The sequence below is a fragment of the Dermacentor albipictus genome, chromosome 1, assembly GCF_038994185.2.
Source record: "Dermacentor albipictus isolate Rhodes 1998 colony chromosome 1, USDA_Dalb.pri_finalv2, whole genome shotgun sequence".
Classification (NCBI taxonomy): Eukaryota; Metazoa; Arthropoda; class Arachnida; order Ixodida; family Ixodidae; genus Dermacentor; species Dermacentor albipictus.
In genome coordinates, this window is record NC_091821.1 from 201,637,012 (window position 1) to 201,663,376 (window position 26,365).

The 26,365-nt window shown below is 43.9% G+C and overlaps 1 protein-coding gene across 1 annotated transcript; it reads left to right on the forward strand.

The window, feature by feature from the left end:
- The first annotated feature begins 1,776 nt into the window (after nt 1-1,776).
- On the forward strand, nt 1,777-24,355 carry LOC139054131 (uncharacterized). The gene is made up of 21 exons (XM_070530731.1): nt 1,777-1,912; nt 2,107-2,284; nt 2,802-2,895; nt 2,986-3,128; nt 3,215-3,353; nt 6,111-6,277; nt 9,030-9,225; nt 12,718-12,854; nt 12,965-13,106; nt 16,032-16,174; nt 16,233-16,383; nt 16,601-16,752; nt 16,866-16,998; nt 17,177-17,319; nt 17,441-17,594; nt 17,678-18,080; nt 18,869-18,901; nt 18,962-19,182; nt 20,001-20,263; nt 23,861-24,011; nt 24,115-24,355. Exons 2-21 carry the CDS (start codon nt 2,170-2,172, stop codon nt 24,320-24,322), a joined length of 3,288 nt encoding a protein of 1,095 aa, XP_070386832.1. The 5' UTR covers nt 1,777-1,912; nt 2,107-2,169; the 3' UTR covers nt 24,323-24,355.
- The last annotated feature ends 2,010 nt before the right edge of the window (nt 24,356-26,365 follow it).

Below are 26,365 nucleotides of genomic sequence, written 5' to 3' on the forward strand. Positions count from 1 at the left end.
CCCTATAACGTAAAGCTATTCCAATATGTTTTTGTTCAAATCTTCTGACGTCGAATTTGCGTAACCGCCGACGCAAGCACCCGGCAGTGACCCGCAGGGTTGTCTGAACAGACCAATCAAACTCTCTCCTCCTTTCTAGGAGGTCACTTTTGTTTGCTTTAAAGACGAATAACATTACCTACTGTGTGGCATGTCTTATCTAATTGGCTGACAAGAGGCGAGGCGCACGCTCAAGTGGAGAGGGATTCGATGGGGCCAAGCCAGTGCCCTGAACATCGATAACCAGATGAAGAGGATGGTGCCGACGTCTGTGATTGGTCCACTTTCCTTTACTTGGCTTGAGGTGGCTGGTCGAAAATCGTGGCGGTATGCAACGGAAGGTTAAGAATGCCGCTAAAACGGATCCTCAGCAAAGATGAGCTGGCAGAGCGAGGTTGTAAACGTGCCGAAAGTGCTTGAAAACGTTACACGGCCAAGCAAGAAGGTTTATTGTACGCATATAAACCCATGGTCTCGGGCAAGTGCGAGTAGCCAGTGCCTGAGCGATCGGTGCCAGCCATCGTGTATTCCTTTCCGAACGGGGCAGCCTGCAGCTATTCAGAAAAAAAAAATTGTTTTGGTCGGCATATTAATGCATCTTTAACGCGTAAACGTAACTTTGACGCGTTGTTTTCGCGGTCATGTGACGTCGCATGACCGGCAGGTGAAGTGGGTGCAGCCCGAAAACTTTTCACCAATAGCGGTGGGTTAATGGCTAAAAGGCGTCGAATCAGAAATAACTATATATTTTTTTTCGGTCCTATGATGCATAATCAGTGTGTACGCGTCATATAAGATAGGGAGCTGTTGCGGTTTTCGTGAGGTCGTGTGGCAGGCAGGGGAAGTGGGGGTGGTTCAAGAAAAGTTTTTCACCAATTGCGGAGGACTGATTCCAGAATTGGAATAGAAAAGTTTCGAATAGCTTTACGTTATAGCGCCCCTGTTCTAGGGGAAACTACGCAATGAAACAACAAACGCTGCCTAAATGTACTTACTGCCACAAATATACGCTTTCAAGCTCGTCGTTTCCTTTAGTTCGTGCTAATTAAATGTTCACCATTCATAATCATTGTAGTTAGTTTAATACATAAATACAAATAATTACCGCAGTAGATTGAGTTAAATAACGGCTTCATTTTATGTTTTTTCCTGAATCTCAGTGATATTTGAACAGCGTACACACACCATAAGCGCATTATTTTTTATAAGCTGAACAATTTAATGCGTGGGAGTGTGGCAAGGCAGTTTCGTAGAGTAGCATGCAGGGGTTAAAGAAAACTATTAGAACGAAGTAGCTCCTAGAACACTAATTAGGGAAACACGAGGACATTGGATGCTAGCCGAATGCGAAACAAATGCAATAATAATAATAATAATAATAATAATAATAATAATAATAATAATAATAATAATAATAATAATAATAATAATAATAATAATAATAATATAAGTGCAATGCGTCTGTTGCTAACACGCTTAAGCAGTCATATCTTGTTGGAAAGAGTGTCAATAAGGGGCGGTTTTATGTATACTACAGGACATGTAATCAAACGCTGCTGCACCCATAGATCAGCTCTCTTCTTGGTGTTCGTAATACCGATCTTATGACATGTGAATTATAATTTCATGGGTAGCGTACAACATAACTGTGAACAGTCACCACACTTTGTTTTTTGTTATATGTCCCGGACCGCATTTGGCTTTGTTTCATGGCCGATTGTAAGGCGAACATGATGATGCAGAGTGGCGCGAGAAGGAGGACAAAGAAGCCGAACGCGAGCTCGAGCGGTGCGTGCAGTTCGAACGCTGCGGTGACCGGGCAGGAAGGGGCTCGCCGGCGATGAACTAATGCGGGCCGCCCTTTACCATCCAGGTAGGCTGTCTGTTTGCTAATTTCCCACGACAATATTGAGACTCGCAAGTAACGCAGGGCGGGGGTCAAGTTTGACCCGCAGAAGGAGAGAGGCATGAACGAGGCGCGTTCCGCTGCGCTGCAAAAAGGCGCCATCGTTCCAGGATAAACGGCCCTTCAGTATACTAACGTGTAATTAAAAATGTGCATTGCAGGGAGCTGAGGACCCTGCATTCCATCGGTGACGCTCCTCGTGACGGGGTGCTAAGGGCTTTAGAATGGCCAACACCGCGGTGGCGTCGCTCCTTACTGCCACGGTCCTCGCGCTCCTGGGATGCGCGCTCGCGTCAAGAAACGTCTGGATTCTTTCTAAGCAGGAAATGGAGGGCGACGGTGAGTGGCTTGCTCTGTCGGCGTGCTGTAAGTTAAGCCTGCAACGCAAGGAACTTGGCAGTGTGAGCCTGTGTCCTTCGGCGCAGGCTAGCGCGCACGTACAGGCGAGCGAGCGTCTCTTGCAATGCATGCACGCTCGCAACTTTTGCCTTAAACTTCCATTGATTTATTGGTTTCACAACACGCCACCAAAAAGCACAGGTATCACGAGAGGTAGCGTTCTGAAATCGCGTTCTATTCTCTGTCGATTCTAACCGGATTGTGCGCAAAGGCACCCTGGGATCACATAAAGTTTGCAGCTTTTCTGGGACGTTATTTTGAGATATATAGCGCTAGCCATCGATGGAACATGGCAATTGCGATGCACCATCTTCCGGAATAGGCAACGTTTGACGATGTCCTATTGTGACATGGGTGTTTAAAGAATTTTATTTAATGAACTTTTGAATCGTCTTTTTCGAAGTGCGCTGGACATGACGGTGTCTATGTACTCTCCCAACGTTTTTTTCCCCTAAAGGCTGCGACTTCCGAGCGTATGAAACGACTAGGAACGGTTGCGAAGAAATGTTCTCCAATGTCGATGTCATCACCTCGGGAAACAATACATGCAGGTATTGTAGCATGAGAGGTGTCCAGTAGCAATGTTCTTGTTTTCTTTTTCTGAAGGCCACAAAAACTATCCCGCGTCTATTGTCTTCCAGCAATGTTCAAATTTACATAACTTGCGTGAAGGACGCTATGCGCAAAACCCTCTGTAGCGCGAATGACACAATCAAGGAAAACGAGAACGCGCGCATCATGATCAACGTCCGCAAAAAGAATGTCACGTGCATACCGAAAGCAGGTAAGACCCACCACTGAGGTACAACTGCGCAGCTGTGTACATGGGACTTCCGTTGAGACTATGTGTTATGCTTAATCTCTTTCCAGCTCCTCAGAATATGCGGCAGACGATGTCGTGCCAGCGTTCTGTTGCTCTCAAGAAATTCTTCGCGTGTTCCTCTACGTTCCACTACTACATGAAAAACAAGGATGACCTTTTACCAGCTGGAGGAAGCACGGACTGCAGGTACTCGGCGTAGCGCGGGGGGAACTGATATTCTGGATGCATCACCGATTTGTTGCGGGTGGCCGCGAGCAGCGCGGAAGAAGCGGTTGTCTGTGCCCCTAATGCATTGCCTCTCTGCAAATGGCAGCAAACTTAAGTTTACAACGCATGTAGCGAAGTGTATATAAAAGAGTTTCATGCAACTAAAACCCCACTTTGAGCAGAGTGATAGACCTTAGACATGGCAGGTCCGTGGCATATTGCTTGTAGTCATCCTGTGTTACACAGATTGCCGTTTTTTTAAAAGTGCTATGGAGTTCAGTATCAGCCGCAGCGCCTGAGCCGTGGCTGCAAGCGCTCTCCCGGTCGTGTTGGTGGCGCCAACGAGCGACGTACCCCAGAAGAAAGTGGAGAAGGTATGCGAAATTCCAAGAAGGCGGATTCCCTCGTGTTTGCTAGGACAGATTGAGTTTGCTAGGGTATAGGTGCCCCATGACAAAGCACGCCGTGCTATGTGCTAAGGGCGTTCAAGCTGCGCGAAGAAAGCGGACGACGAAAAACACGGGGGTTATGCGCATTGCTGGAATAGCTACATAGCAAAACCCTCTTCGTTTTTTCATACGTAAGCATTAGGATTATCAAATTGGCAAAAAAGTGAATATTTGTGAAATGTGGCCAGCCCGGTCATGCAGTATATATATATATATATATATATATATATATATATATATATATATATATATATATATATATATATAGTGCAGCTGATTGTGGGCTGCTTTGGACCATTACTTCGCACTTCGAAGAGATAGGGCGTGTGTCGAGTGAGCTCCTGAACAGCACTTTGCAGTGTGGTCAACGCGGTTTGATTGGTGGATCCGGGGCATCAAAAAGGTGCGACGTAATGCCAATGCAATTCCCTATCATTTACTGCTAAATCGCCATCTTTTTTTCTCGAGGGCGTCGCACGTTAGCACTACAGCCCGACCCTCTCGTGCGTTGCGGCTTAGTTGGTAAATTAGTTACGTTTAATTAGGAAAAAAAATATTCGTGTTAGGGCGTATGTCGCATTTGATAAGTATAGGGAAGTGTGCTCAGAAACACCCAGCGAAATTGTTTTCATGTCGTGACGCCTTTCGTGAGTGTTCTTCCGAGCCCTGAAGGAAGCTCGCAAAATATGAAAAGAATGACATCACTCTCGGCTTGCGCGTCTAGATTGCAGCGCTCTTAATCATGTGTCTAAAGAACGAAGGCCACAAACTGCTAAAAAAAAAAAAATCTGCCACGGCGTCCAGCGCATCTCAGCGCCACGCCAGTACCCTCGTTGTGAAGATCGAAAGTGGCCACAGTCCAAACTGATGATAGGGCGGCGCTGTACAGGGATGCAAAAAAACTGGTCAGGTTACAATGCGGGCTTCGTTTTTTAGAAACATAACTGAAAGCGCTGCTATCGAGGGGCCTAATTCCAAAGCTTGTTCTTCGTAAGGGCTCTTTGCCATTGGCGTGCCGCCTTCGCTAATATGTCCAGCATCAGGGCAGGCTGGAAAATTGTCTTAAGAAACACCATTTCTAGCGTAAGAACTATTTTCAAATACGGACCCAGACGCGCAAGTGCTCAGTGACACCATTCCTTCATTTTTCGCGGACATTCTTCAGGAACCCGAACAAAGGCTCACGCAAAAAATGACGACGTGGAAACAGCTTCATTGGGTGCCTCTCAGCGCGCTCTATAAATTATAAAAAGCTACCTATCTCTAAGACGAATGTTTAAAATCTTGCATAATGAAACGCTACTAGGTAACTTATCGCACTTAAATTTCAGTCTGAGTTACTCAAGAGCACTACGAACAATATGCCGTTAGTCTCGCTTCTGTGAGGTGTGCTACGCTATTTCTTTGTTTGGTTCGAGTTACGTGAAATACACAGCATACCTAATCTCTGATAAGCCGACTGCCGACAAAGATAATCAAAATTCACGCGTTTTTATACCGACCAGATCATAGGCCACAAATCTTTTTTTTTTCTGTACTTCAGCAACGTTTTCCAGAGTTCACAAACTAAGTCTAGGCCAGGATAATTTAACAGTTACATTTAAATGTCATGATAAGGATGGCGTAGAATCGATCATAAGAAATTGCTTATAGTGAATTGCACAATAGTGAATGCTTGGGCTTGTTGTTACTGCATTACTAAAGCCAAGATCGCGAAAACAACAGACATAGACAGGGAGAGCGCGCCAGGTGTTCATCCCTGTATTAGGGTCTGTTTTCGCGCTCTTGGTTTTAGCCCTAGTTAACACTAGTCGCCTATTTTTTTGTAATCTTACTTTTAAACGGTCGCGCAAGCTTTCAGCTCTATACATATATATAAAAAATGTAAGAGGATTTTTTTTTATTCGCTGCCATTGGAGCACTCGCCACCAACGATATAATAACCGCCATGAGACGATCACTTCGGCGACGGCACATCGTGGGCGCCAATTACGTAACAGGGCTCTTATTCAGAATAAATGTATCTCGCTAGGGCTCTTCGTACAACCAGATTTTAGTCGCTCGGTATCAAACGAAAAGTTTCGTGAATGTTCTAACGAATTTGATCCCTGGTTTTGGGCTAGTTTGCTTTGGAGCATTAAAACCGCCTAAGTGGAAACCAATATTCTAAAACGTCAACTCATATAACTGTAAATTCAAACTGCGACTACGAATGGGTACTTTTGTAATAACAGTCAGTTTGGATTGGTCACCAAGCGTTTCATAGCTGGCACTGTTCTCTCAACAGCGTCGCCTCCGGCTACAAGGACTGCGTTCAGCTTGGGCTTCGACATTCCGACTGCAGCGACGACAAAGATTTCATCGACCATGTGCACTACTTCATGCGGAACGATATCATTGCGTTTGCGAAATCGTGCCAAATCGAAACAGACTCTCCGGCAACAAATGTTACTGGTAGGTCGCCATCTCCTTTTGACGTTTGAAGGCACAGTGCAAAACAGCTGCTCCATGCCAAACACCCGGAGCGTTGATGGTGGTATTGCTATGCCTGGCACAAACTAATGTGAAAGGTGAAGACAGCTTGTTTTGGCAACATGACTTTAATCTGAAGTAAAATCAATGAATGGATGCAGTCTAACTATGTAAACATTGCTTTTGTCAAGCAAGTATCGGCAGGAAAGGAATAATTTCGTTATGTCAGTTGTGCAGTATGAAATGAGATGGCAGTGGTCTACTACCGGTTTTGTTGTTTCGTTAGCCGCGTTAAAGTACTTCGATAAAAGAAACCGTGTCAAGGGCGGGACAATCTAACTACTCTATTCCAATTCTTTACTGTACCGCGCTGCCTCAGTGTGCCTGGTGGTGCCCCGTTTACGTTATCACATATAATGGCCGTTCATAAGTGGTGAAAAGACCGGCCCAGTATTCAGTTTATGACGTCTTTAAAAAGGTGTTACTCACCGATGTGTAAGTCGCAATATTGAGGCTGGGAAGAGTTTCCTTATTCCTGTCATAAGTTTACAGAACAGTTCGTTTTGCAAGGGTCTTGTGCAAAACGAACTTGATTTTCGAGCTTGCAATGTAAGCGGAAAACAATCAACACACCTATATTATTATAGTGTCGGCTGTTGTTTTACCAACGTATCACGACATAATTCATGCAGGTGCTTTACTCCTAAATTGCTAGGCCGAGACAAATTTTTCTTCTAACTCAATATTCGCGAGGTTACATGAATTATTCCATTTGGCTCAAAACAGTAGCACACGTTTAGATCGAAGGCTATTTTCCTTACGTCATGTTTGTTAACACCTTTCTGTTGAACCTATTTAAACAAAGAATAACAAATCAGGGACATCGTAGTTGAAAGCAGCGTACACTGAAGTTAGTAGGATCAACCTACCATCAACGCTGAAATCGCATAAATCGCTTACCACAAGCGTGGGAGCAGTATAAGAGTTAAACTTAGAATGGTACTGTGGAATTTACGCACGACCCGCCATAAATTGGGCGACCTGGGGCCGTTTCCAAACCAATTAGCCCGCTAGCTTAGCGGCAAGCTCTGAGCAAAGTCTTTAAGAATGAACGTTGTCTAATCGAGATAGCTGACAATTTTTACTGTTTTTCTTACAAAAACTGCATCTGTCAGCTTGTTACCTGATTCAGCTTTTTTATTGAATCCTATATTTATTCTCCCTTTTTACTCTAAGCTAGCTACTACTGTATGCCATATTTCCGGGATACGGACCAAGTCAAGCCTTCTCAGGGTTATTGTCCATACCGAAAACATCCCTATGATGATGAATACAGGCTGATTAATAGATGACATCATAATCAGGATGCAGCGTTGATTGGCTTTAGGTACAACAGAGTTGTGCCCAGGTTTGAATGGGAAAGCACGCTGTAAAGTACTGCAAATTATATATAATTTATCCATTCTAATGAAGTTACCCATTCTACCCATACTATTCATGAGAGTAGATGTCTACCAATCGTGAAAGCCAACGAGACTATTAACGAGTCGCCAAATAACGAGAAAGAGCTTTTATGAATATTAACTAAGCTCAGCCCTATTCGAAAAGTAGGCTTCTTCAATATTACAAATCCGCTCTTATCCTGAGATGAGAATTGTTAAGCCACAAAAATGCAATAGCGAAAGAAAGTTTACGCCCCCACTCGCGGTGACGTCATGGATCTTGACGGCCTCTGCGCGGGCAAAGTTTTTTGTAACAGTAAATGCTGCCTGCATTGTATGGGGGCTAAAGCATCGAGAGGCTGAGCGTAGAAAGTTTCCAGGATACAAAAGGTATTATGCTAGAACTGTTCGTACGAGCATATTTCAGCCAACCCTGACGCTTGACATATTAACGAAGGAGGACGACCAACGGCATAAAGCACTCACGAGCGAAAAACTTTGTTAATGCTGCCCCTAAAGCTTCGTTTGTAAGTTCTCATTGCGATTGGCCGGCCTGCTTCCCTAATATGCTAAGCATCAGGGTTGGCTGAAATCTGTTCTTACGAGCAGTTCTAGTGCAAGAGATTTTTTCGAATATTGACCCTGCTATTTGCCCCAGTACCGGAAAATGGAGGGCGAATGCCACGTCTCATCCGTATGTGCGATAATCGTCAGGCTCATGTTGTGAGGCTACAGAAGTGCGTTGCCCGTGCTCAAAAGGTGAGCATAGCGCTCATTTTGATAAGAATACTCTGGTACAAAAGGATACTGCTTGTGGTGCTCAAGTGCACCGCAAACTGACTTTGTTGAATAGGCACTGGAAATGGCGGTGTCGCCTTGAGCTGATTGGTTGCATAGAACATTGTCCACAGAGACCCGAGCTTGTAGGATTGTTTTCCCCTGTGAGTTTATCGCTTTCATATTACTCGTCCTACAAAGTGGCCGGTGACGGTGGAAGGTGCGACTTTGTGCGACCTAATGACTAAAGGCACAGAATGGAAAACAAAAATAGTCACAAAATACTGCACAGTAATTTGAACATACAACCTTGGGACTACTCAGAAATATCGAATATGGAATACTAGTTGTGACCTGCCTAGTCACCTCTATGACAGAAGCTTTACATCATGCAGCAAAGTACGGCGGTTTTCCCACCACAGCAATCCCTCTTAGCTCGAATCAAAGAAGCCATTATCGTAACTTGGCTCAGGTTATACATGTTTCGTTTAGACCCACCGTTTTATCGCACGCAGCTTTAAAGACGTGCGACGAGGACAAGGCCATCGAAACGTACCTTACATGTGCCAAGAAATTTTTCGACAACGTCGACTCTGAGGAGCTTCGAAAGTTGTCAAAATTATCTCCGAAAAGCAGTTCTAGGCTCATGGAAAATGGAATCCGCAGCGAGGACCTCACTACCAAGCCGCAGTTCAAGGTTGATCCCTGCACGTAAGTGAGGAGAATACGTCTCATACGAAAGCTCAATAACTCAGCTTATGCACAGAACGCATGGGTATTAGTATTAGGAGTTCATTACTATTCGGAGCTCGTAAGCAAGTGCAAAAGTGATAACAAGTATACCAGGTATTGGAATAAAATAATAATAAATCATGGGGTTTTACGTGCAAAACTACGATATGATTATGAGGCATGCCGTAGTGAGGGATTTCAGAATAATTTGGGCCACCTGGGGTTCTTTAACGCGTACGTAAATGTACCCGGGTTTATTCGCATTTCGCCCCCATCTATATGCGGCCGCCAAGGCTGGGATTCGATCCCGCGACCTCGTGCTTAGCAGCCCAACACCATAGCCACTTAGCAACCAAGGCGGACATACCAGGTGTCTCCTTTTCGATAAAAAAAAATAAACTATCTTATATAGGCCACAGTTATTTTTGCAGATTAGCAATGCGTGGCTAGGCGGACATTAGCAGCAAGAAAAAAGTAGAACGAAAATTTCGCTGATGCTAATTAACTTTTCGATTACAAATTCTATGGCACACATGGTGATTGCAAAATTGAAGCCGAGAAATAGCGAAGTCATGTCTTGCTTTTTAGCAGATTTTATGGTCGTACGCCTCCAAAGTGTTGCTAGTTATAGGATTTCTGCATAAGCAGACATAACTTCACTACTCATCGGCTTCAATTACGCAGTTACAACATGCACCCTAATGACAGTAATAAAAATAAGTCGATTAGCGTAGTTATCAACAAATTTGCTTTACTTATAGCTGCTAATGTCCGTTTAGCCAACTAGCCTATCTGCGGAAACAGCAGGGCTCACAAAGGAAGAAACACCTGGTACTAGTGTTTCTGCACACACCATTTTTTGGTAATATTTTTCCCAGTGACATTTTAGCGGTGCTATGCAAGTATTATCTAAGTGTATCTAAGTGTTATCTAAGTATTAGATAACAGGAACGTACAGCTGCGTATTTCATCCCTATCCATACCTAAGAGTTTGTGACACTGCCCCTGCGGTCATCTTCTGAACTTTACCGCAGTGCACCACCCTAACTCAATCGGCAGCATATTAAAAATGGTATTTCATAAGGACGCATGAATTTCAACAACTTTCCGTTCGCAACGTCGAGAGGGTACGCTGTTATTATAACTTGCGTATTTGCGGCACTTCGTAACTTTCCTGCTGCGTTGTAGCAGTGCTTTAATCCCGATCAAAATTGTTCTACAACTCCACAGAGACGTAACGACTAAGAGCCGTAACTACGCATATTAATAAATGGGCGTGCCCTCTAGACGTTGCTAACTGCAGATTGTTTTTATCTTTTCTTCCTTTTCTTTTCTTTTTTTCTTTTTTTTTTGTGCGGCCCACTGAATTAGGCTGGTTGACTGCGGTAAAGTTCGACAGAGAGCCGAAGAGGCAATGACCGAAATTCCTGGATATGACGAAAGTATAGCGCTCGTACATATTACGCATGCAAATTTTTAGCTCGTCATAATTTTCGTGAGCCTATTATATAAGAAGTCGCGCTGTTTATTATTAACCCGTGCTCGGTAATAATGCAAGAAACGAAAATAACGATAACCAATCGGGCTAGTAAACTCCGGATTTGTCTTCATAATCAACTGTTTCCCATAGTTTCTAAGGAAGAAAATCGAACTTCGAATATTAAGAGCTATTTATCTTTTCAACAAATAATAAAAGGCCGCTATGCTCATTTAAAGTACTGTTTGGTGCTGGTAAGCATATCTTCGCGGGAAGTATGGTGTAGCATACGCAGTAGAATTGATTAAGTGATGCGACATTTCAGCTCAATTCTGTTTAATTCACATCAGTATGTGGGGAGGGCCATAAACATAAATGAACACTTTACTGAACAGATTAAAAAACCATCATACAAAGAATAAACATTACTGCAGAAACTCCTTATTGGCACTTTTCAGATACTGCGGAAGCATTCTTTGTAGTCGCTCATATAGATAGCCATAATAATAAATCTCAGTAGTCATACGTAGTCATAGGTATTTTCATATAGGTATTTTTTTCGCTGCACCAAATTTTAAAAATTTGCGTGTGGCCTATGGAACAACTCTAACCCTTGATCAAAATTACTCAATGATACGGCCGTTACTTCTATGATAAAATACAAATGTTTAATTGAATAAGTAAGATAATTGCGCTAATTATTTGTAATTATTACTTTAAGGCACATATTTCCATTTGCGAATTGTAGCTGGTGATTTCGCAAGGCGATATCCACTTGGAACGAATTGTCAGGACTACGCCGATTTAGATATAAACATTGTTAAAGTGTCCGACGAAGTGCATTGGCGTTCCAGTTACTTTTGTGCTTCAATTCATAAAACAGCGTTTTATTAAAAAACTAAATAGAACAGTGCATTTTCCCCCGCAAGCTTGACGGCGCATATCTCAAAACCTGTGTAATCCGCAGAATTCGTTCTAAGTCGATATGTCTTGCATACTCACTAGCTACAATACGTAGATTGAAATATGTGCCGTAATATAATTAGTGTAATTACATTAAATAATCAATTAAGTATTTTGATATGTCGTAGAAGTTATGGCCGCCTTATCGAGTAATTTACATCGAGGGTTAAGATTGGGCTATCTACCATAGGCAATTAAAAAAAATGGCGCAGCTAAAGGAAAAAACGGCCTGTTTATAATACTGCGATAGGACCCTACGCGTATCTATGGAGCGCATCGTGTCAGGTGCTGCAGACCGATTTCCGAGGGAAGTAGCCTTAGAATAGCTACACATGAAAACAAACTCATTGTGGGGCACAAGTCAATTTCGCTTGTTGGCGAGTCACGTGGCAAGAACTATTACAACTTTACTTCGAGAAAGAGCCCCGTTGGCTGGCTGCCGATTCGAGCACAGCTTTTATCACAAAGGCAATCTTGTAATCCATAATTTATATTCTGCATTTTACATATGTAGAATGAAAAAAAAAATAACCAGGAAGACAGCGGCATCTTGAGCACTTAGCTATCTTCTCGATGGCCAGTGGCATACCAATGCCATTGCCATCGTCATTGCCGATGACTATTGGCCAGTGGCTCGTTACTGTAATTTTCACAAAGGGAAAAAAAGTTTCAGTATTTTAAGGTTACACTGGACTTTATCAGTGGGATAGCAGTTTAATTGAAACAGTAGACCCCACGCATACTTACGAAACACTTTCAGAACAATCAAAAAGTTTTCTAGATCCCGCGCAAGGCTTATTTTTTTTTCTATGTCACCGCAGGGTGTCCTTCGACGTGGCAGCTTTTTATTCAGAATATTTGGCAGCTTGTTACTGACACCTCGTTGCTTTGTACCGAGCCATCTTGGGGTCACATATTTGCGGGTCAGTAGCGTTTAGACGGTTAAATGTACGTGCGGTTACTATTGTGGGCCCATCATTTCGTCCACAGCGCAGATGATAATCCAACCGCTTAATTTGGTCATTTTACAGCGCTGTGAAATCTTGGCTCAACTGCTACTACGAAGATATACTCAAGTCCAACTGCTCAACTGACTCCGAGTTGTACAAGAGATCTCAGGCTCTATATCAAGTCATGGTTGACGAATTCAACTGTGTCAACTCGCAGTGTAGGTTTTTTCATCATAACGATTCATTCATTCATTCATTCATTCATTCATTCATTCATTCATTCATTCATTCATTCATTCATTCATTCATTCATTCATTCATTTTCCAGTTCAAGCTGTCGCTCAATCGGAAACTCCTGACTGCCAGGAAAAGCCGATGCTCAACAACTTCTTTGTGTGCGCAATCAACTACAACGTCGAGCGAAAGCGCATCCCCGTCTCTCTTCAAACAAAGCCAGACGTTGTATGCCCGTGAGTACAAAAAAGTCTGCACCAATATGAACAGCCGAGCAACAATGGCCCGAAATGAGATGCACAGATTGCAAATTCATTTATACACGTTCAAAAGACAGTACATTGACTGAAAACTACATAGCAGGGTCAGTTAGAAGTGTTAATTAGATTAGATTAGAAGCTTTATAAAAAACTGGACCTTGTAATATGATGTTGCGGCAACTACGAGCACGCTATGCAATATACGTAGACAAATATACAAGTAGGCAGTAATGCACGAGAACGCTTCACAGGTAGATCGAGAACAATGGCCGTGGCTGAAGTGAGAAACGTAAATGAAGCGTGAAAGGCGCGTGTGGTCCTCAGTCTTCATTTCGTAGTGTACCTCTACTAAACACCATCACAGCCTACAGCTGACCTTGATGATATCCCCGAAGTAAAGCTGAGAGTAAATTATGAATGTACGTGCCATTTATTTAAATTCACTGCAGTGGTGCATTTTACAAGGAAATATTACAATTAAGACACGCCGCCAATCGAAAACGAAGTCGTTGTAGAATACTGTAGGATTCTACCAGGACAACTAATAGTGAATACAAAAGTATTCGAATATATGTCGAATCTATATAGCAAATTTTATTCAACTAGAACTGCTCCATTTCATTCAGCTTGAAACTAACACCCAGCGGTCGAAACACGGCTTTTGTGCTTAACGTAATCATCACTGCGACTTGCACTGTATAGGTACAGTACCTTGTGCGTACTGAAAAATGCCCACCAGATGAAATCAGAAACTAGTATAACTATTTAAGGTGTTTATATTGCGATACTGTACTCCGCATGGATGGTACCACAGTTAAAGTCGTTTATCAATGCCTTTACAGACACCCGCTTGTTTGGAGCAAGTATATTGACACGGCACCTTAGTATTTCATTAGAAGTTACAGAATACGGGGACATTTGACCCCGTGTAAAGGCTTGTGGAACTTGAATTAAATTGCTTGGGTATGTTTGCGCGCGCGTGGAGATATGGACATTAAACATACATACATACATACATACATACATACATACATACATACATACATACATACATACATACATACATACATACATACATACATACATACATACATACATACATACATACATACATACATACATGTTTCGAAAATTAACAGCCCAAAACAGACAAGGAGGAAGACGAAAAAGAACACGACAGCGCCAGTGCCGTGTTCATTTTTTCACCGGCAACTCACCCAAGTTTCTCTTCCAGTACATACATACATACATACATACGTACGTACGTACGTACGTACGTACGTACGTACGTACGTACGTACGTGCATACATACATACATACATACATACATACATACATACATACATACATACATACATACATACATACATACATACATACATACATACATACATACATACATACATACATACATACATACATACATACATACATACATACATACATACATACATACGCACATGTGCATGTGTGTGTAACCTTGCAAGAAAGCGACGAAAAGCTATATGGACACAGTCCGTGTAATGTTAAACAAATCAACGAGCACTAGTTTGTGTAGACTACGCATTCTGCGTTCCTAAAAACAATAATATACGGAGTTATTTCACAAGGCAACGTCGGAAATTTCCGTATTACATCTAGGAGTTGTAAACGGCTGTCTAGGGAGCTTTGCCACGTAAGAATAAAAAGAAAACCCGCAGTAGTCGAGATAGACGCAAAGAAATGCCGCAGTGCCTTGGTGGAGGAGGCGAGCTACCCTCTACACGCGGAGGCTCGTTTCAGTTGTCCCTCATGCCTTTTCCCATACCGGAGCCTCCTTTCCTTTTGCAACGGCACCCACTTACACCGCTTTTTGTTGGTTTCACTAGTAGTACTCTGGTACCAGACTACGTACAACTGAATACGAAGGAGACTAGGATGATGCGACACTAACAACTGACTTTTATTTTTTTCAAGACGCATGCGTGTTAGAAAATTATGGCATATGAAATATTCTTGTTTCTTTTCTTCAGTCTCAGCTGTAAGCTCCACATGCTTTCACGCGAAATTATAGAAGCAATGAACATTAATGGCAAGGGCAGAATTCACGTCTCTTCAATGCATCTATCCGGAAAAGAGATAGCATAGCTACACACCCTGCATTGGGAAGTTCAACGTAATGCAAACTGAAGTTAACACATTTTCACTTATTGTGCGCTTCCTAAACGCGCGTATTTCAAATTAAAAAAAAATTGGGTAGTCCAGCAGTTTCCCTGGCCACTTCGTGTCTTTTAGTCTGTGTTTCCAGTCAGCCGGGCTAGCCCCACTAGTGATATCACGAACCAAGTAGACCAGCTTCCAGTTTCATTTAAGGCCCCGTTTTTTTCTCCTCCATGTTGTTACTGCGAGAGGCGCTCCTGCGAGCTCTGGTTTTCTCGGGAATCCACAAGTTGCTGCCGCCGCCACTGTCTAAATGTGCGCTGCAGTCGGCATGCGTGTGACGCGAAAGCACCACGTCATCTCGATTGCGGCCAGTGTGGCTCCTTCGTAAAGAAGAGTGCACGTGTTCTTTTTCTTTCAAAGCTGATTTCAGGGTACACACCAATGTAAAACTTCGTAAACATGATTGCCGCCGCGATCTTCTCCTTGTAATGCCTGTACCTCGTAAGGGGTCCTTGAAGCAGTGAGCTGCAAGTGATTAACTTCTGGATAATATCAGATATATGACGGTTGCAACTGTGAAAATACAGAAAATTACATTAGTAGCAACTATAGTTCCTGCTCTCCCTTTGTGCGTTGCAACAAATGATAAGCAATGTTGACAAGGAGGCAGCCATTTGCATAGCTTTCACACGTGCACACGCATACGCACACACACATACATACACTGACTCGTTTTTTTTTCATATTTTCATGTGAAGCTCCAACCTCAAGTTCGAAATGTGCGTCGCTCAGGCCATGCGAGAGTCAAGATGCCTGCATGAGCGCATGAATATCATGCATCATCTCAAGTACCTGACCGATGTCATTACGACGCCAACTGTCTTCTGCAAAGATGGAGCAGGTGATGATAGCTTTCTCAGTAAAGCGCCGTGTGACAACTAAACTGTTTTATTCTGCAGCCGAATACTCGAAGCAGGTCTTGGAAGGAAACAAACGGTGTTCAAGATCAACGCTATTTCGAGAATATTTCACCTGCGGCCTATCTTTCCAAAAGGAACTGGAAGCTCACAACAACTTCAAGGGTGACGAGACCGGAAAGGAGAGATGCACGTAAGCATTTCTTTATTTTTTTCCTATTTAGAAATTTCTCCCATGTATACTGAGTGCACAATTTTAGTGGGACACTCTTGCTTTAGCACCCCTCACAAAAATAAAGTATCCTACACCAAAGTTATAGGCCTTTCTTAGAAATAAGCTTACTTTTGCAATATCCTAATGGTGCGAATGCAAAGAACAAGCCCAGACTGTTCCCACTTCATTTTTACAGGACAATGAATTCGTACAATGAATGTTTCCGCAAAGCTCTGGAAGCATCAGAGTGTCATTCTAAATCTGCAATCACGGACACAATGCAATACTTGATGGAGCTAGAAACCAGAGACATCGACTACAGCTGTGAAGAGCCTCGACCCGTATTGAGTACGCTAACCTATATTACAAATTTACAGATTTGTGCTCGCGCAGGCGCGCTTGTGATTTTATGGAGTATTTTCTATAATTTGTCATACTGATAAATTTTGATTTTTTCTTAGATGCTGGAATCATATCAACAAGATGCTCCAAGAGCCTAGCTGTAAAGAATGCATTTCTTTGTGCAATGACATTTGAACACTTGGTCGAAGACTTGAAAGTTAAGCGTGAGGCAACAGCTGAGAAAGTGTGCAAGTAAGTCACACACGGAGAATTTATCTTTTGCTTACTTTTGCGCTATAACCCACCTGCACGTCGCCGCCAATTGGGAAATCTTACTGTTCGTCGGTCTGGGAACATTGGCGTGTACCCCAAGCCCCGTATACATCTTCGTATGTGCTTCTTAAAAACTTTGTCACGTTTTCATGTGCAGGTATCTTGAGGGAATGAACAGCTGCGTCGACGTTGTCAAAAAGAGCACGGGATGCGACCGAGATGGAGAAATCTTCAACCACGTGTCCCCAATTCTGCATTCGTTAACGCATGAATATGATCGAGCCTGCCGAAATGTGACGAGTAAGTGGACAAATAACGACGCGATAGATATTTTCTGTAAACAGGGTATAAGCGCCTGTAGCAGCGTGTAGGGAATATAGTGTATTACTTACAGACGCTTTACTTTTGTTTTTACTTGCAGACAGTTTCAGGATGTCTTTCGTTCAAATGAAAAGTCCAGAAAATTGTGTGCGCCAACGCGTTCTCAAAAAGATGTTTGTTTGCGGTCTCAGCTTCAGCAATCTTTTCGACGAAATGGAACCGAGGTCTGAAGGTGGCAACCCAGTAAAGTGCAAGTACGTAGCGCAGAACGTGAAAGCTGTGTTTCTAGCGCGTGCGGTAGCCACAGACATTGTGCCTGAAATGCAAAATATTTCAGATTGCTGATAGACTACGAGCAGTGCATCGCAAAAGCATCTCGAGGCACGGGCTGCGATGAAGATGCCGAGATGAGAGTTCAGATTATGTCATTCTCGGACATCATGCGCGACGAGTACAAGGACTCCTGTCCCAACGTTGTGTACAAGAACGCCCCTGAGGCACCAGAGGCATTCGAAGATTACGAAGAGGACTGGGCAGAAAGCGACCCCTACTGGTACGACACGAAAGAAGGAGCGGAGGGACAGGCCGGTGGCAAGGGCCGCAGGGCTAGCGCCCCGGTGGTTAACCCTCGTCAGGATCCTTTCGGTAACCTCAAAGATATCACTAAGTCCAACGCATCTCGTCTTAGTACCGATGGAAAGCTGGCGCACATGAGAATGGCTAAAGAGCGGATCCTCCAGGTGAGTGATTTTAACAAATACGGCGAATGAGAAGCGCTGAAAGAGGTTGAGCAGCTGTGACAACTATCTGTGCCCAACAAGGGAAGATAAAAGCCATTATATGTAAATGAGTAAAGTTTAAATGAAATTTAAATGCACGCTATAAAGCCCAGGTTTAGAACATGCAATAAGCCACAACCATTAGTCACAACAGCCTAGTTATGATCATTTACGTTACCTCATTCACATTTCCTCTGAATCAAGCTATGGCCATGATAATTTCCGTGGAGCGACTCGCTGCTATGCTGAGATTGAGCCGTAATGCGGGCCACCTTAGCTATAGGGTACTACAAGATTTAAAACCGCATTAAAGAACAGAGGTGACATGGGGGCTGGTAGTATACTAGTTTTCTTCAGCGCAGCCATGCATTTCTGCCAACTCGCCGTTTTATTGCAGTAGATTAACATTTCGGAACTAGAAGCTTTCCACACTTAGAGACATGCAACGCGGGAAGGGTAAGGGCTCTAACACTTCACTGAGGGACCAAGGTGATTAACTCTGAGAGTGTCTTTTTTTTCTAAATCACAATTTTTCACGTAGAGCTGCGGCCTTTTTGGAAGTCGGAGCGTAGACCATCTGTTATATAAGTGCTGGCCACTCTTAAGAAGCGCATGCTGACTTCACAATTCGCACCTGTCATGTATTATATGAAATACCGCAGTTGAATTAAGTGTGCAGAGCTTGGTTTGAATTGCGCCCGATCACTTCAATTGAACGTACCTGTAATTCGGATGGTTGTGTCTCACAGGAAAGTAACAAGCCTGGAACCTTAAGGCAGCAGGTAAGATGAAAACTTGCAGCAGGGAGGCTCTTTATCACATTTGTTTCGGCTTTAACGCAGGCAGGACCCGGCCAGAATGCTTCTAACGACATGGACCTGAGCACTTTCCTAAGGAGAGACTCGAAAAATATTTTCAACACGAGTGGAAAGCGTAGAGTGCGCATTGAGAAGGAGTACTTGGATGATTCACCGGCTGCAATGGCGTCGTATGGACTCGGTGCAGACTACAAGGAGGAATACGCTGACGACTCCTTCGCAAGGATGCCCAGCAGGCGAATGGGGTACATAACGACTGACAGATTTTAAAATATTAAAGCAATTGTCGGCAATTTGAAAGTTAAAGGAAATTTCAAGCAGAATGTCTTGACAAAGCAGTCGTCTAAAGCGCATTGTGCTGTGTCTAAAATGGTGTTATGTTGTGTAGTATATTCCTGTAACTTCAACAGAGATGTTAGTGAAAGATGCGTAAAATGTGTGCAAATGTTTATTTTATATTGGCGCATTTCTAGCAATAATTCCGATCAAATCAGGTTCGATGACAACTGCTGGCTCTGCTTATCTGTTATTCATATGAAATTAGCGTCTGTTATACGAGGTTGAGACACTTTGTTGAGCACTAAAACACTTCATTGTGAAGCAAATATTTACTTTTGATCAGGCCTTTCAGTTCTGACCTAGTGAGCAAGAGGTAACAGGTTCGATTACCTGCTGCGGCGACCTCACTTAAATGTGGGTTGCGTGAAAAAACAACAACAATAAAACAAAACGATCGTAGGCCGTGTTTTCAGCGCTTGTTAGAAAGCCAGAGGAAGTCAGAACTGCACTGCAGTATTTATTACCATGACCTGGATGGCCCATTGTGCAGCTCCGGGTCGTTAAACAACACAGAATAAAACGCAAAGAATGTACAATTAAGAGAAAAAGCGCCGCCCTTTGGCAGGATCTCATGAAAGCACGCGTTCGCCTCTACACCTCAGATCTACACGTCACGCATTCAGCGACAACAGGAGAAAGAACCACACAGACCACAAAAGTTACAGGGCACCTTTGATTCCTGCCTCCAGCAAGGGTAAAATGTGAACCCATGGCTCGCGCGCAGGCTGCGGTATCGCGCACAGCAACGGCGGGGCGACCCTAACGCATGGGTGAGCAACCGGCGGGCCTTGAAGATCCTGGACGACGAGGATCAGCAGGAGGACGACGACATTATGGGCCTGATGCGGCGGAAGCGCAAGCGCACCGGCAACGAGGCTCTGCGCAGGATGAGCAAAGACCTTCAGGTGAAGAAGCAGCTCGACTACGACGACGAAGGAGAGGAGGACGAAATCCTTACAGACCGCGAGACGCACATCTCCGGCGACGGTAGGCCACGAAAACTTTGGCGCTTGCACGTTGATCTTAAACCGAGCGCGCCGGTACGAGAAAACGTGCGATTGAGATAGTCGCAAAAGCTAAAATAAGTGCGGGAAAGTCACCAGAAGAAGGGGACAGTGAAGTGGTGGCTATTAGCCCCGAGAACGAACACGAGCGGTGCTGCGAGCGCCGCTCGCGTGACGTCAGGGCACGGACTCGCGCCTGTCGTCTGCTACAGTTCGGGCGTTGTCCGGGCGCTTTCTGCGGTGTTTTCGTTTGTTCGCCCTCGTTCTCTCTGCTTGTATACTTATGGTGGTCGTCTGAAATATATTTTTACGACGTCTTCCTTTGCGAACATTTATTCAAAGAGTTAATTTCTTAGACAACAATGCAGCTCTCGAAGGCAACGCTACAGTGCCAGCCGAAGTGACGCAGACCACCCCATCGCGGGTTTTTCATACGCGGATAGACAATCGCAAAAGCATAGCCTATAGGAATCCAGTTATGATACCATACCTCCCGCGGTGCAACAAGCATTTCAGAAAGCTGGCTATATATGAGTTCTACAGCAGTTACGTTGATTTTATTCCTCTAAAACAGGTTTGCTCACGACGAATAGTTCATGGTACAATATCGAATTTTTGCATTTCCTCACAGAAACGCTCGGCAGTAGCACGGGGACTTAACTAATACTGGAGCTTAGATTCTACACGCCTCACTTGCTTCTTTAACTGCTTGTCAACATTAGGCGGTTCTTCACGTGTTTATTTTTTTAAGCGGCGGAAATTTGAAGTAAAGTTAATGAAGGCTTACGGCTATTTACAGAGTACAAATAGGAATGCACCAATATATATTCCCTTTTCCGTGCTACACGTTCAACTCACCTCTTTAGAGCGCGTTTGTTAATGATTAATAATGTATGCTATGTTCCTCTTTTTGTCTATGTTACCAAGTGTATATCATTTATTTATTTCAATGCCGCAGTGTGTTTTGCATTGTTATTGTGGAAATATTTCACTGTCCTTTCATATATTGTATAACTGCAATTAACTATGTAAATACTCTACATGACGCGCCGTCGTGTTAGCAGCCATGAGCAATTCGTTTTTTTGGAGGCCTGTTTCAGAGGGGGATGAAAGTAGCAGCAAACTTTTTCATAAGAAATTCGCGCCTAACTATTTTTTTGCGCAATAATGAATGGCCATATTTGAATAGAACAACACACCAGAGTAATAGGAATCATGATGAGAGCTTCGCTGGGCAGTGTCTTTCTAAAATCAGATAACATGTTGACGCCAATTACCAAATTTTTCTTCCACGTAAAATGCAATGCCTCTCATAGCTAAATACTAAAGGAATGTTAAATGTTTAGCGAAGCATCATACACAACTTCGCGCGTTGAATTTGCAGATATTCTTTTTTTAGTCAAAATTTACCGATAGACACGGCGCATATATGCATTGCAAAACCTAGTAGACCCCTTTAACGCTACTTAGCTTGCGATATCCAAGCCGCAAAGTTTCTCGACTCACACGCTTTTGAAGAAGAAACTGTGGTTAAGGTATGGCAGCTGAAAGAAGCCGACGTATCCTTCAATACGTACGGCTCGAGCCACCCATACCCCAATCATACACGAAGGGAACGAGCGCGCGCGGCAGCCGAGCGAGCCGGAGCGAGCGGCGTCCTGGCCGTGACGTCACTCGCGAGAGGGCGCCACTCCTAATTCTCGGGGCTAATAGCCTGGCGAACAGGCGCAGACGACACGACAAGACTGAACATACGAGCAGTGTTGCGCCATTCTTTCTTTTTCATGTCTCCTCTTGCATACTGTTTACAAATCAACTAGCCCAATTTTGTACTCTCGTGTAAGGGAGTCTTCTGACCACCACATTTTTTTTAGTAATCGTGCTGCGCTCGTCCCGTAGTCAGACCTCTACATAAAAAGCATGTCGACGCACCTGTAGGGTCACCAGTGTAGACTACCCAACGCAGAAAGCAATTCTTAGGTTGTAAGCATCGATTTGGAGATTTCGCACTCAGCTTCGGACTCAAGCATAGAAATTGTTGGAAGGATATTCATTGAGGATCACAAAGGTACTACGTTCTCACACACAGCTATGTTAGTGGGTCTACGCGTATTCTTGTTAACGAGAAACCGAGCCCAAAAGTAAGACGTTAGAACCACTTCTACAGGCAGTATCCCCCAACACCTCCCTGTTAACAGAAGGCCAGCCCACGCGCTGTGAGCCGCTACCTTAATTACCCTGAACGGTCGGCAGCCCATCCATTTTGCCGGGTGGTGCGAGTGACGCTTAGCGCGCGATCATCCTTTTTTTCTATTGTTTCTGAATGTGGGCGTCCGCTTTTATACATTACATCACAGTTAGCCACGAGTGCATGCCGTTATGTTACTCATTACCCGCGTTACCTCATTACCTCTCACTGTGTGGTCTCATTACCGCACAGAGAGAGAAAAGAAGAGCAATATTAAGTTTTGCTTGCTTACTTTGCACTATAGTAGTATAAATTGAAACGCGAATAGCCAGACAAGAAACCGGTCACATTCTCTTTTAATTCATGCGATGAGGCATCGTTTCGTAACCTCCAAACCTGGATCATGCCAATGTAACGGGCTGTGACAAACACTAATGCACGAAGAGAAATACTGGTTCATTTGTTCGCCTACGTTCATAGCTTAATGGTTACGACTTAACGACACGTTTATTTACGCCAGGATATTATCGCCCAACATAAAAAAAATTAAATAATGATAAATGAAAAATGCAGGTTCAACGCACATCTTGAAATCTATGTGAAGCGCAGCTTTTGTGAAGCAATTAATCTAACGCTAAAGGTTAGCCCATTTCACTCCTGTGGCCTGTGACGTAAAGGACACTGGCGCGGGTGCACGTGCTCTCGCGCATCCGAGCTACGAAATGTGACACGCGCGACGATAATCTCAATGAGCCAGTTGGCGCTGGCACAATAAAAGTACGCGTGCGATTGTTGCCTAATGACTAGAGCATTGAGTTGTGGTGGTGGGGGACCGAGGCTCGATTGCACCATTGGGCAGGTTATCCAATTGACGCAAGATGGAAACGTGGTTTGCAACCACTATGCATTCGAGTGGCGAATTGGATGTGAAGTCGGTGGTTAGCATGGTCAGCGCGAAAGCGTATGCAGTACGTACATGAGAATGGGTATAGCCACGAATGGCCAATATACTCGTCTTCTCATATGCAGTGTTCTCGTGAATTTCGCAAGCGTTCTGTTTCCAATCGCCTTGGTTCATTTACTTGTAGCTGTGATCAGTTTCGCGAAGCATTTGCTATAATACACTCTTCTCTCCGGAAAAACATTGGCGGGTAAGCATTGTGCTATTCAGAAACGTCTGCACAGTTCGCTCCACTAGCTGTATTGAATTGGGATTGGCCAACGCGAACATCCCCAGCAAACCCACATCGCCACCCTCCTCTCATAGCAATAGCTGCCAGATGATGCCAAATAGCTCTTCGGTAGAACCATTGAATTGTTGCTTTCCGTAGTTTTCCCCCTTAATTATTATAACTGGTGACAGCAACACGAAATCGTTCTTTGTTTTTTCAGAGTGCAACCTTAAGCAGCTGAAGCGCCAATCTGAGACCTGTGACCGCACCTTCTCGGATAGCATAAAAGTGTCGTGGAGCAAGGACTGGCCCGCACCCGCATCGTCGTCGTCATCGACACCAGCAAAGGACGTCCAGGAGAAACTTTGCAAGTAAGCGTGGCATGACGTCGAGTGGCATCAGTTGTATCAATGAGTTCAATTAAGCGGTACCCAGTAACTTGAAACCCCACTGCTCTTCTTTCCATACCTGCAGTTCCCTGGTGACTTACCGAACCTGCCTGCTTGAAACTGCCAAGCGAATGCATTGCGGAGAGATCGCGGGCAAGGTGGCTGTAGTGGTCGAGGAGCAAATGAAGAAACTTGGCGTGGCCTTCTGCGGCGCGTCGTCCCAACGGATAGCATCGTGGATGGCCGTTTTCCTGTCCGTCGCACTTATCTTCCGTCAAGCCCAGGAGCTCTGATGCGGCCAAAAAAGTGGCTTTTCAGAACTGAAATTATTTCTTGTGTTATTTCCCTAAGTGATTCGAGCTGTCGCTGTACATTCTTTTACATTAAGACATTAATTGGTGCCTTTGCGATTCGCTAGGACGCAGCGGATACAAACGCAGTCAGGTTTAAGTTCATGGTTTATTGTCATTTCAATAAGCAGCAGTGCCTATAGCAGACAGTTATGTAATTGAGTGGGAGGCATTATGCAAAATAGAAGTGAGGCGTGCAGACAGGACACAAGAGTAGAGAAGTGGACAACACGAACGCCGACTATCAACTGAAGGGAGCACTGAGGCGAAAAAAGACACAAAACTCATCTGCGCATGCTCAGGAATGGCAACACCACGTGTCAATCGGCTACACGTGCCGGTCTACGTGAGAGATAACTGTTAAGGCACTTACCTCTTCCTTATGTAAAGTAATCGAAGGCTGACTGACGCACGCACTTCCACCATTATAGATATGCCATGCCTCTACCATAAGACGCGTATCTTCATTCTTGTGCCTGTACAATATCGCGCATTCATCTAACTTTGGCGCGCAGTTACAATCTCGGCAATGTAGCGAAAGATTAGAAGGCGATCCACCGGTTAACGACCTTTCATGTTCCATTAGCCTCTGATTGATACACCGTCCCGTTTGCCCTACGTAGAACTGGCCACAGCTAAGGGGAATTTTATAAACCACATCCATACAACAGTCAGTAAAACTGTTGTTCTTATTGTGCTTCACTGGACAAATATCTGTTCCGTTTTTTGCCTTTTACCCGCTCCTTTTTATTCTGTACGGCAGCGCATATCTTACCTAGCTTATTGGGAGCAGTGAAAGCAACATTAACATCATATCTACTAGCAACTTTTTTAAGCCTGTGCGACACTGAATGAATATACGGAATAGCCACTACTCTTTTTTTGCTATTACTGCATTCTGTAATCACGTCCGTCCCTCTCGAAACCGACTTCTTTAGGCGCTCAGCCACAGTGGCCACCGCTACACTAGGATAACCTGCTTCTAATAGGCGCCGGACCTGCGCATTAAAACTGGCGCTCATTTTGCGCATGCAGGATCCGGTGAGGGAAGACTTAAGGCACGACATGGCAATTCCGTTTTTTACTAATTTACAATGCTTGGATTGAAAGTTTAGCAATGGCTTCGAAGATCTTGGGGAGTACTGCCAACAAACATGATTTTGTTCGAAGGTCAAGGAAATGTCAAGAAACTGAATTACGCGTCGCTGAGGAAATTCCTTGGTAAACTTTAATCCTCCCCCATAAAGTTTAATTTGCTCACTCACTGAGGTAGCAGCGGAATCGAATTCTTCCCTATTGCAGAAAATCAGGTAATCATCAACGTAACGAAATATCTTGATAGCGCTATCACCTAAGGCTTTCTTTAAACAGTTGTCAACCTTACTCAGGTAAATGTTGCTAAGAATAGGGGCAACCTTTGAGCCAATACAAATGCCTGATTTCTGCAGAAAAACGCCATCTCTCCACCCAATCAGCGTCGACTTCAAGTACATTGAAAGAATTTCTAGAAAAGCTCCCGTTGAAACACCGCATCTGTCAATAAAAGCCGACTCTTGCATTTGTTCTTTAATGCACTCATTTACGGAATTTAGCAACCCATCATGCGGCAAAGAATAATACAGGTCTTCGATATCCATACTAAAAGCTGTACAATCACCAGGATTTTCCTCTCTGAAATACTGAACTAGTGCCTGAGAATTGCGAAGGCAAAAGTGGTCTGAAAAAACTAGTGAAGCTAGGCAGTTCTGTAGGTAACTAGCGACACAGACCTGCCACGTCGCTTTCTCTGACACTATAGCGCGAAAAGGGATTTCTTGTTTATGGGTCTTGGCCGAGAAAAACAGTTCTAAGGTGAGGGATTTAGCTTTCTTGACATTACAGACAAGCCTATAAAGATTATGTCTTGACAGGAGGTCAACCGCACGTTGCCTAACTACCGAAAGCTTGAGTTTTACTGGCTGCAAATTCTTTTCCATGGCTGAAATC

What these genes read in the sequence shown, in the direction of transcription:
- LOC139054131 (XM_070530731.1), top strand. Translation starts at nt 2,170, where the DNA reads ATGGCCAACACCGCGGTGGCGTCGCTCCTTACTGCCACGGTCCTCGCG. An exon ending in GCAGGAAATGGAGGGCGACG is followed by an intron (nt 2,285 to 2,801) that starts GTGAGTGGCTTG and finishes TTTCCCCTAAAG; the next exon opens with GCTGCGACTTCCGAGCGTAT. An exon ending in CAACTGTGTCAACTCGCAGT is followed by an intron (nt 12,855 to 12,964) that starts GTAGGTTTTTTC and finishes TTCATTTTCCAG; the next exon opens with TTCAAGCTGTCGCTCAATCG.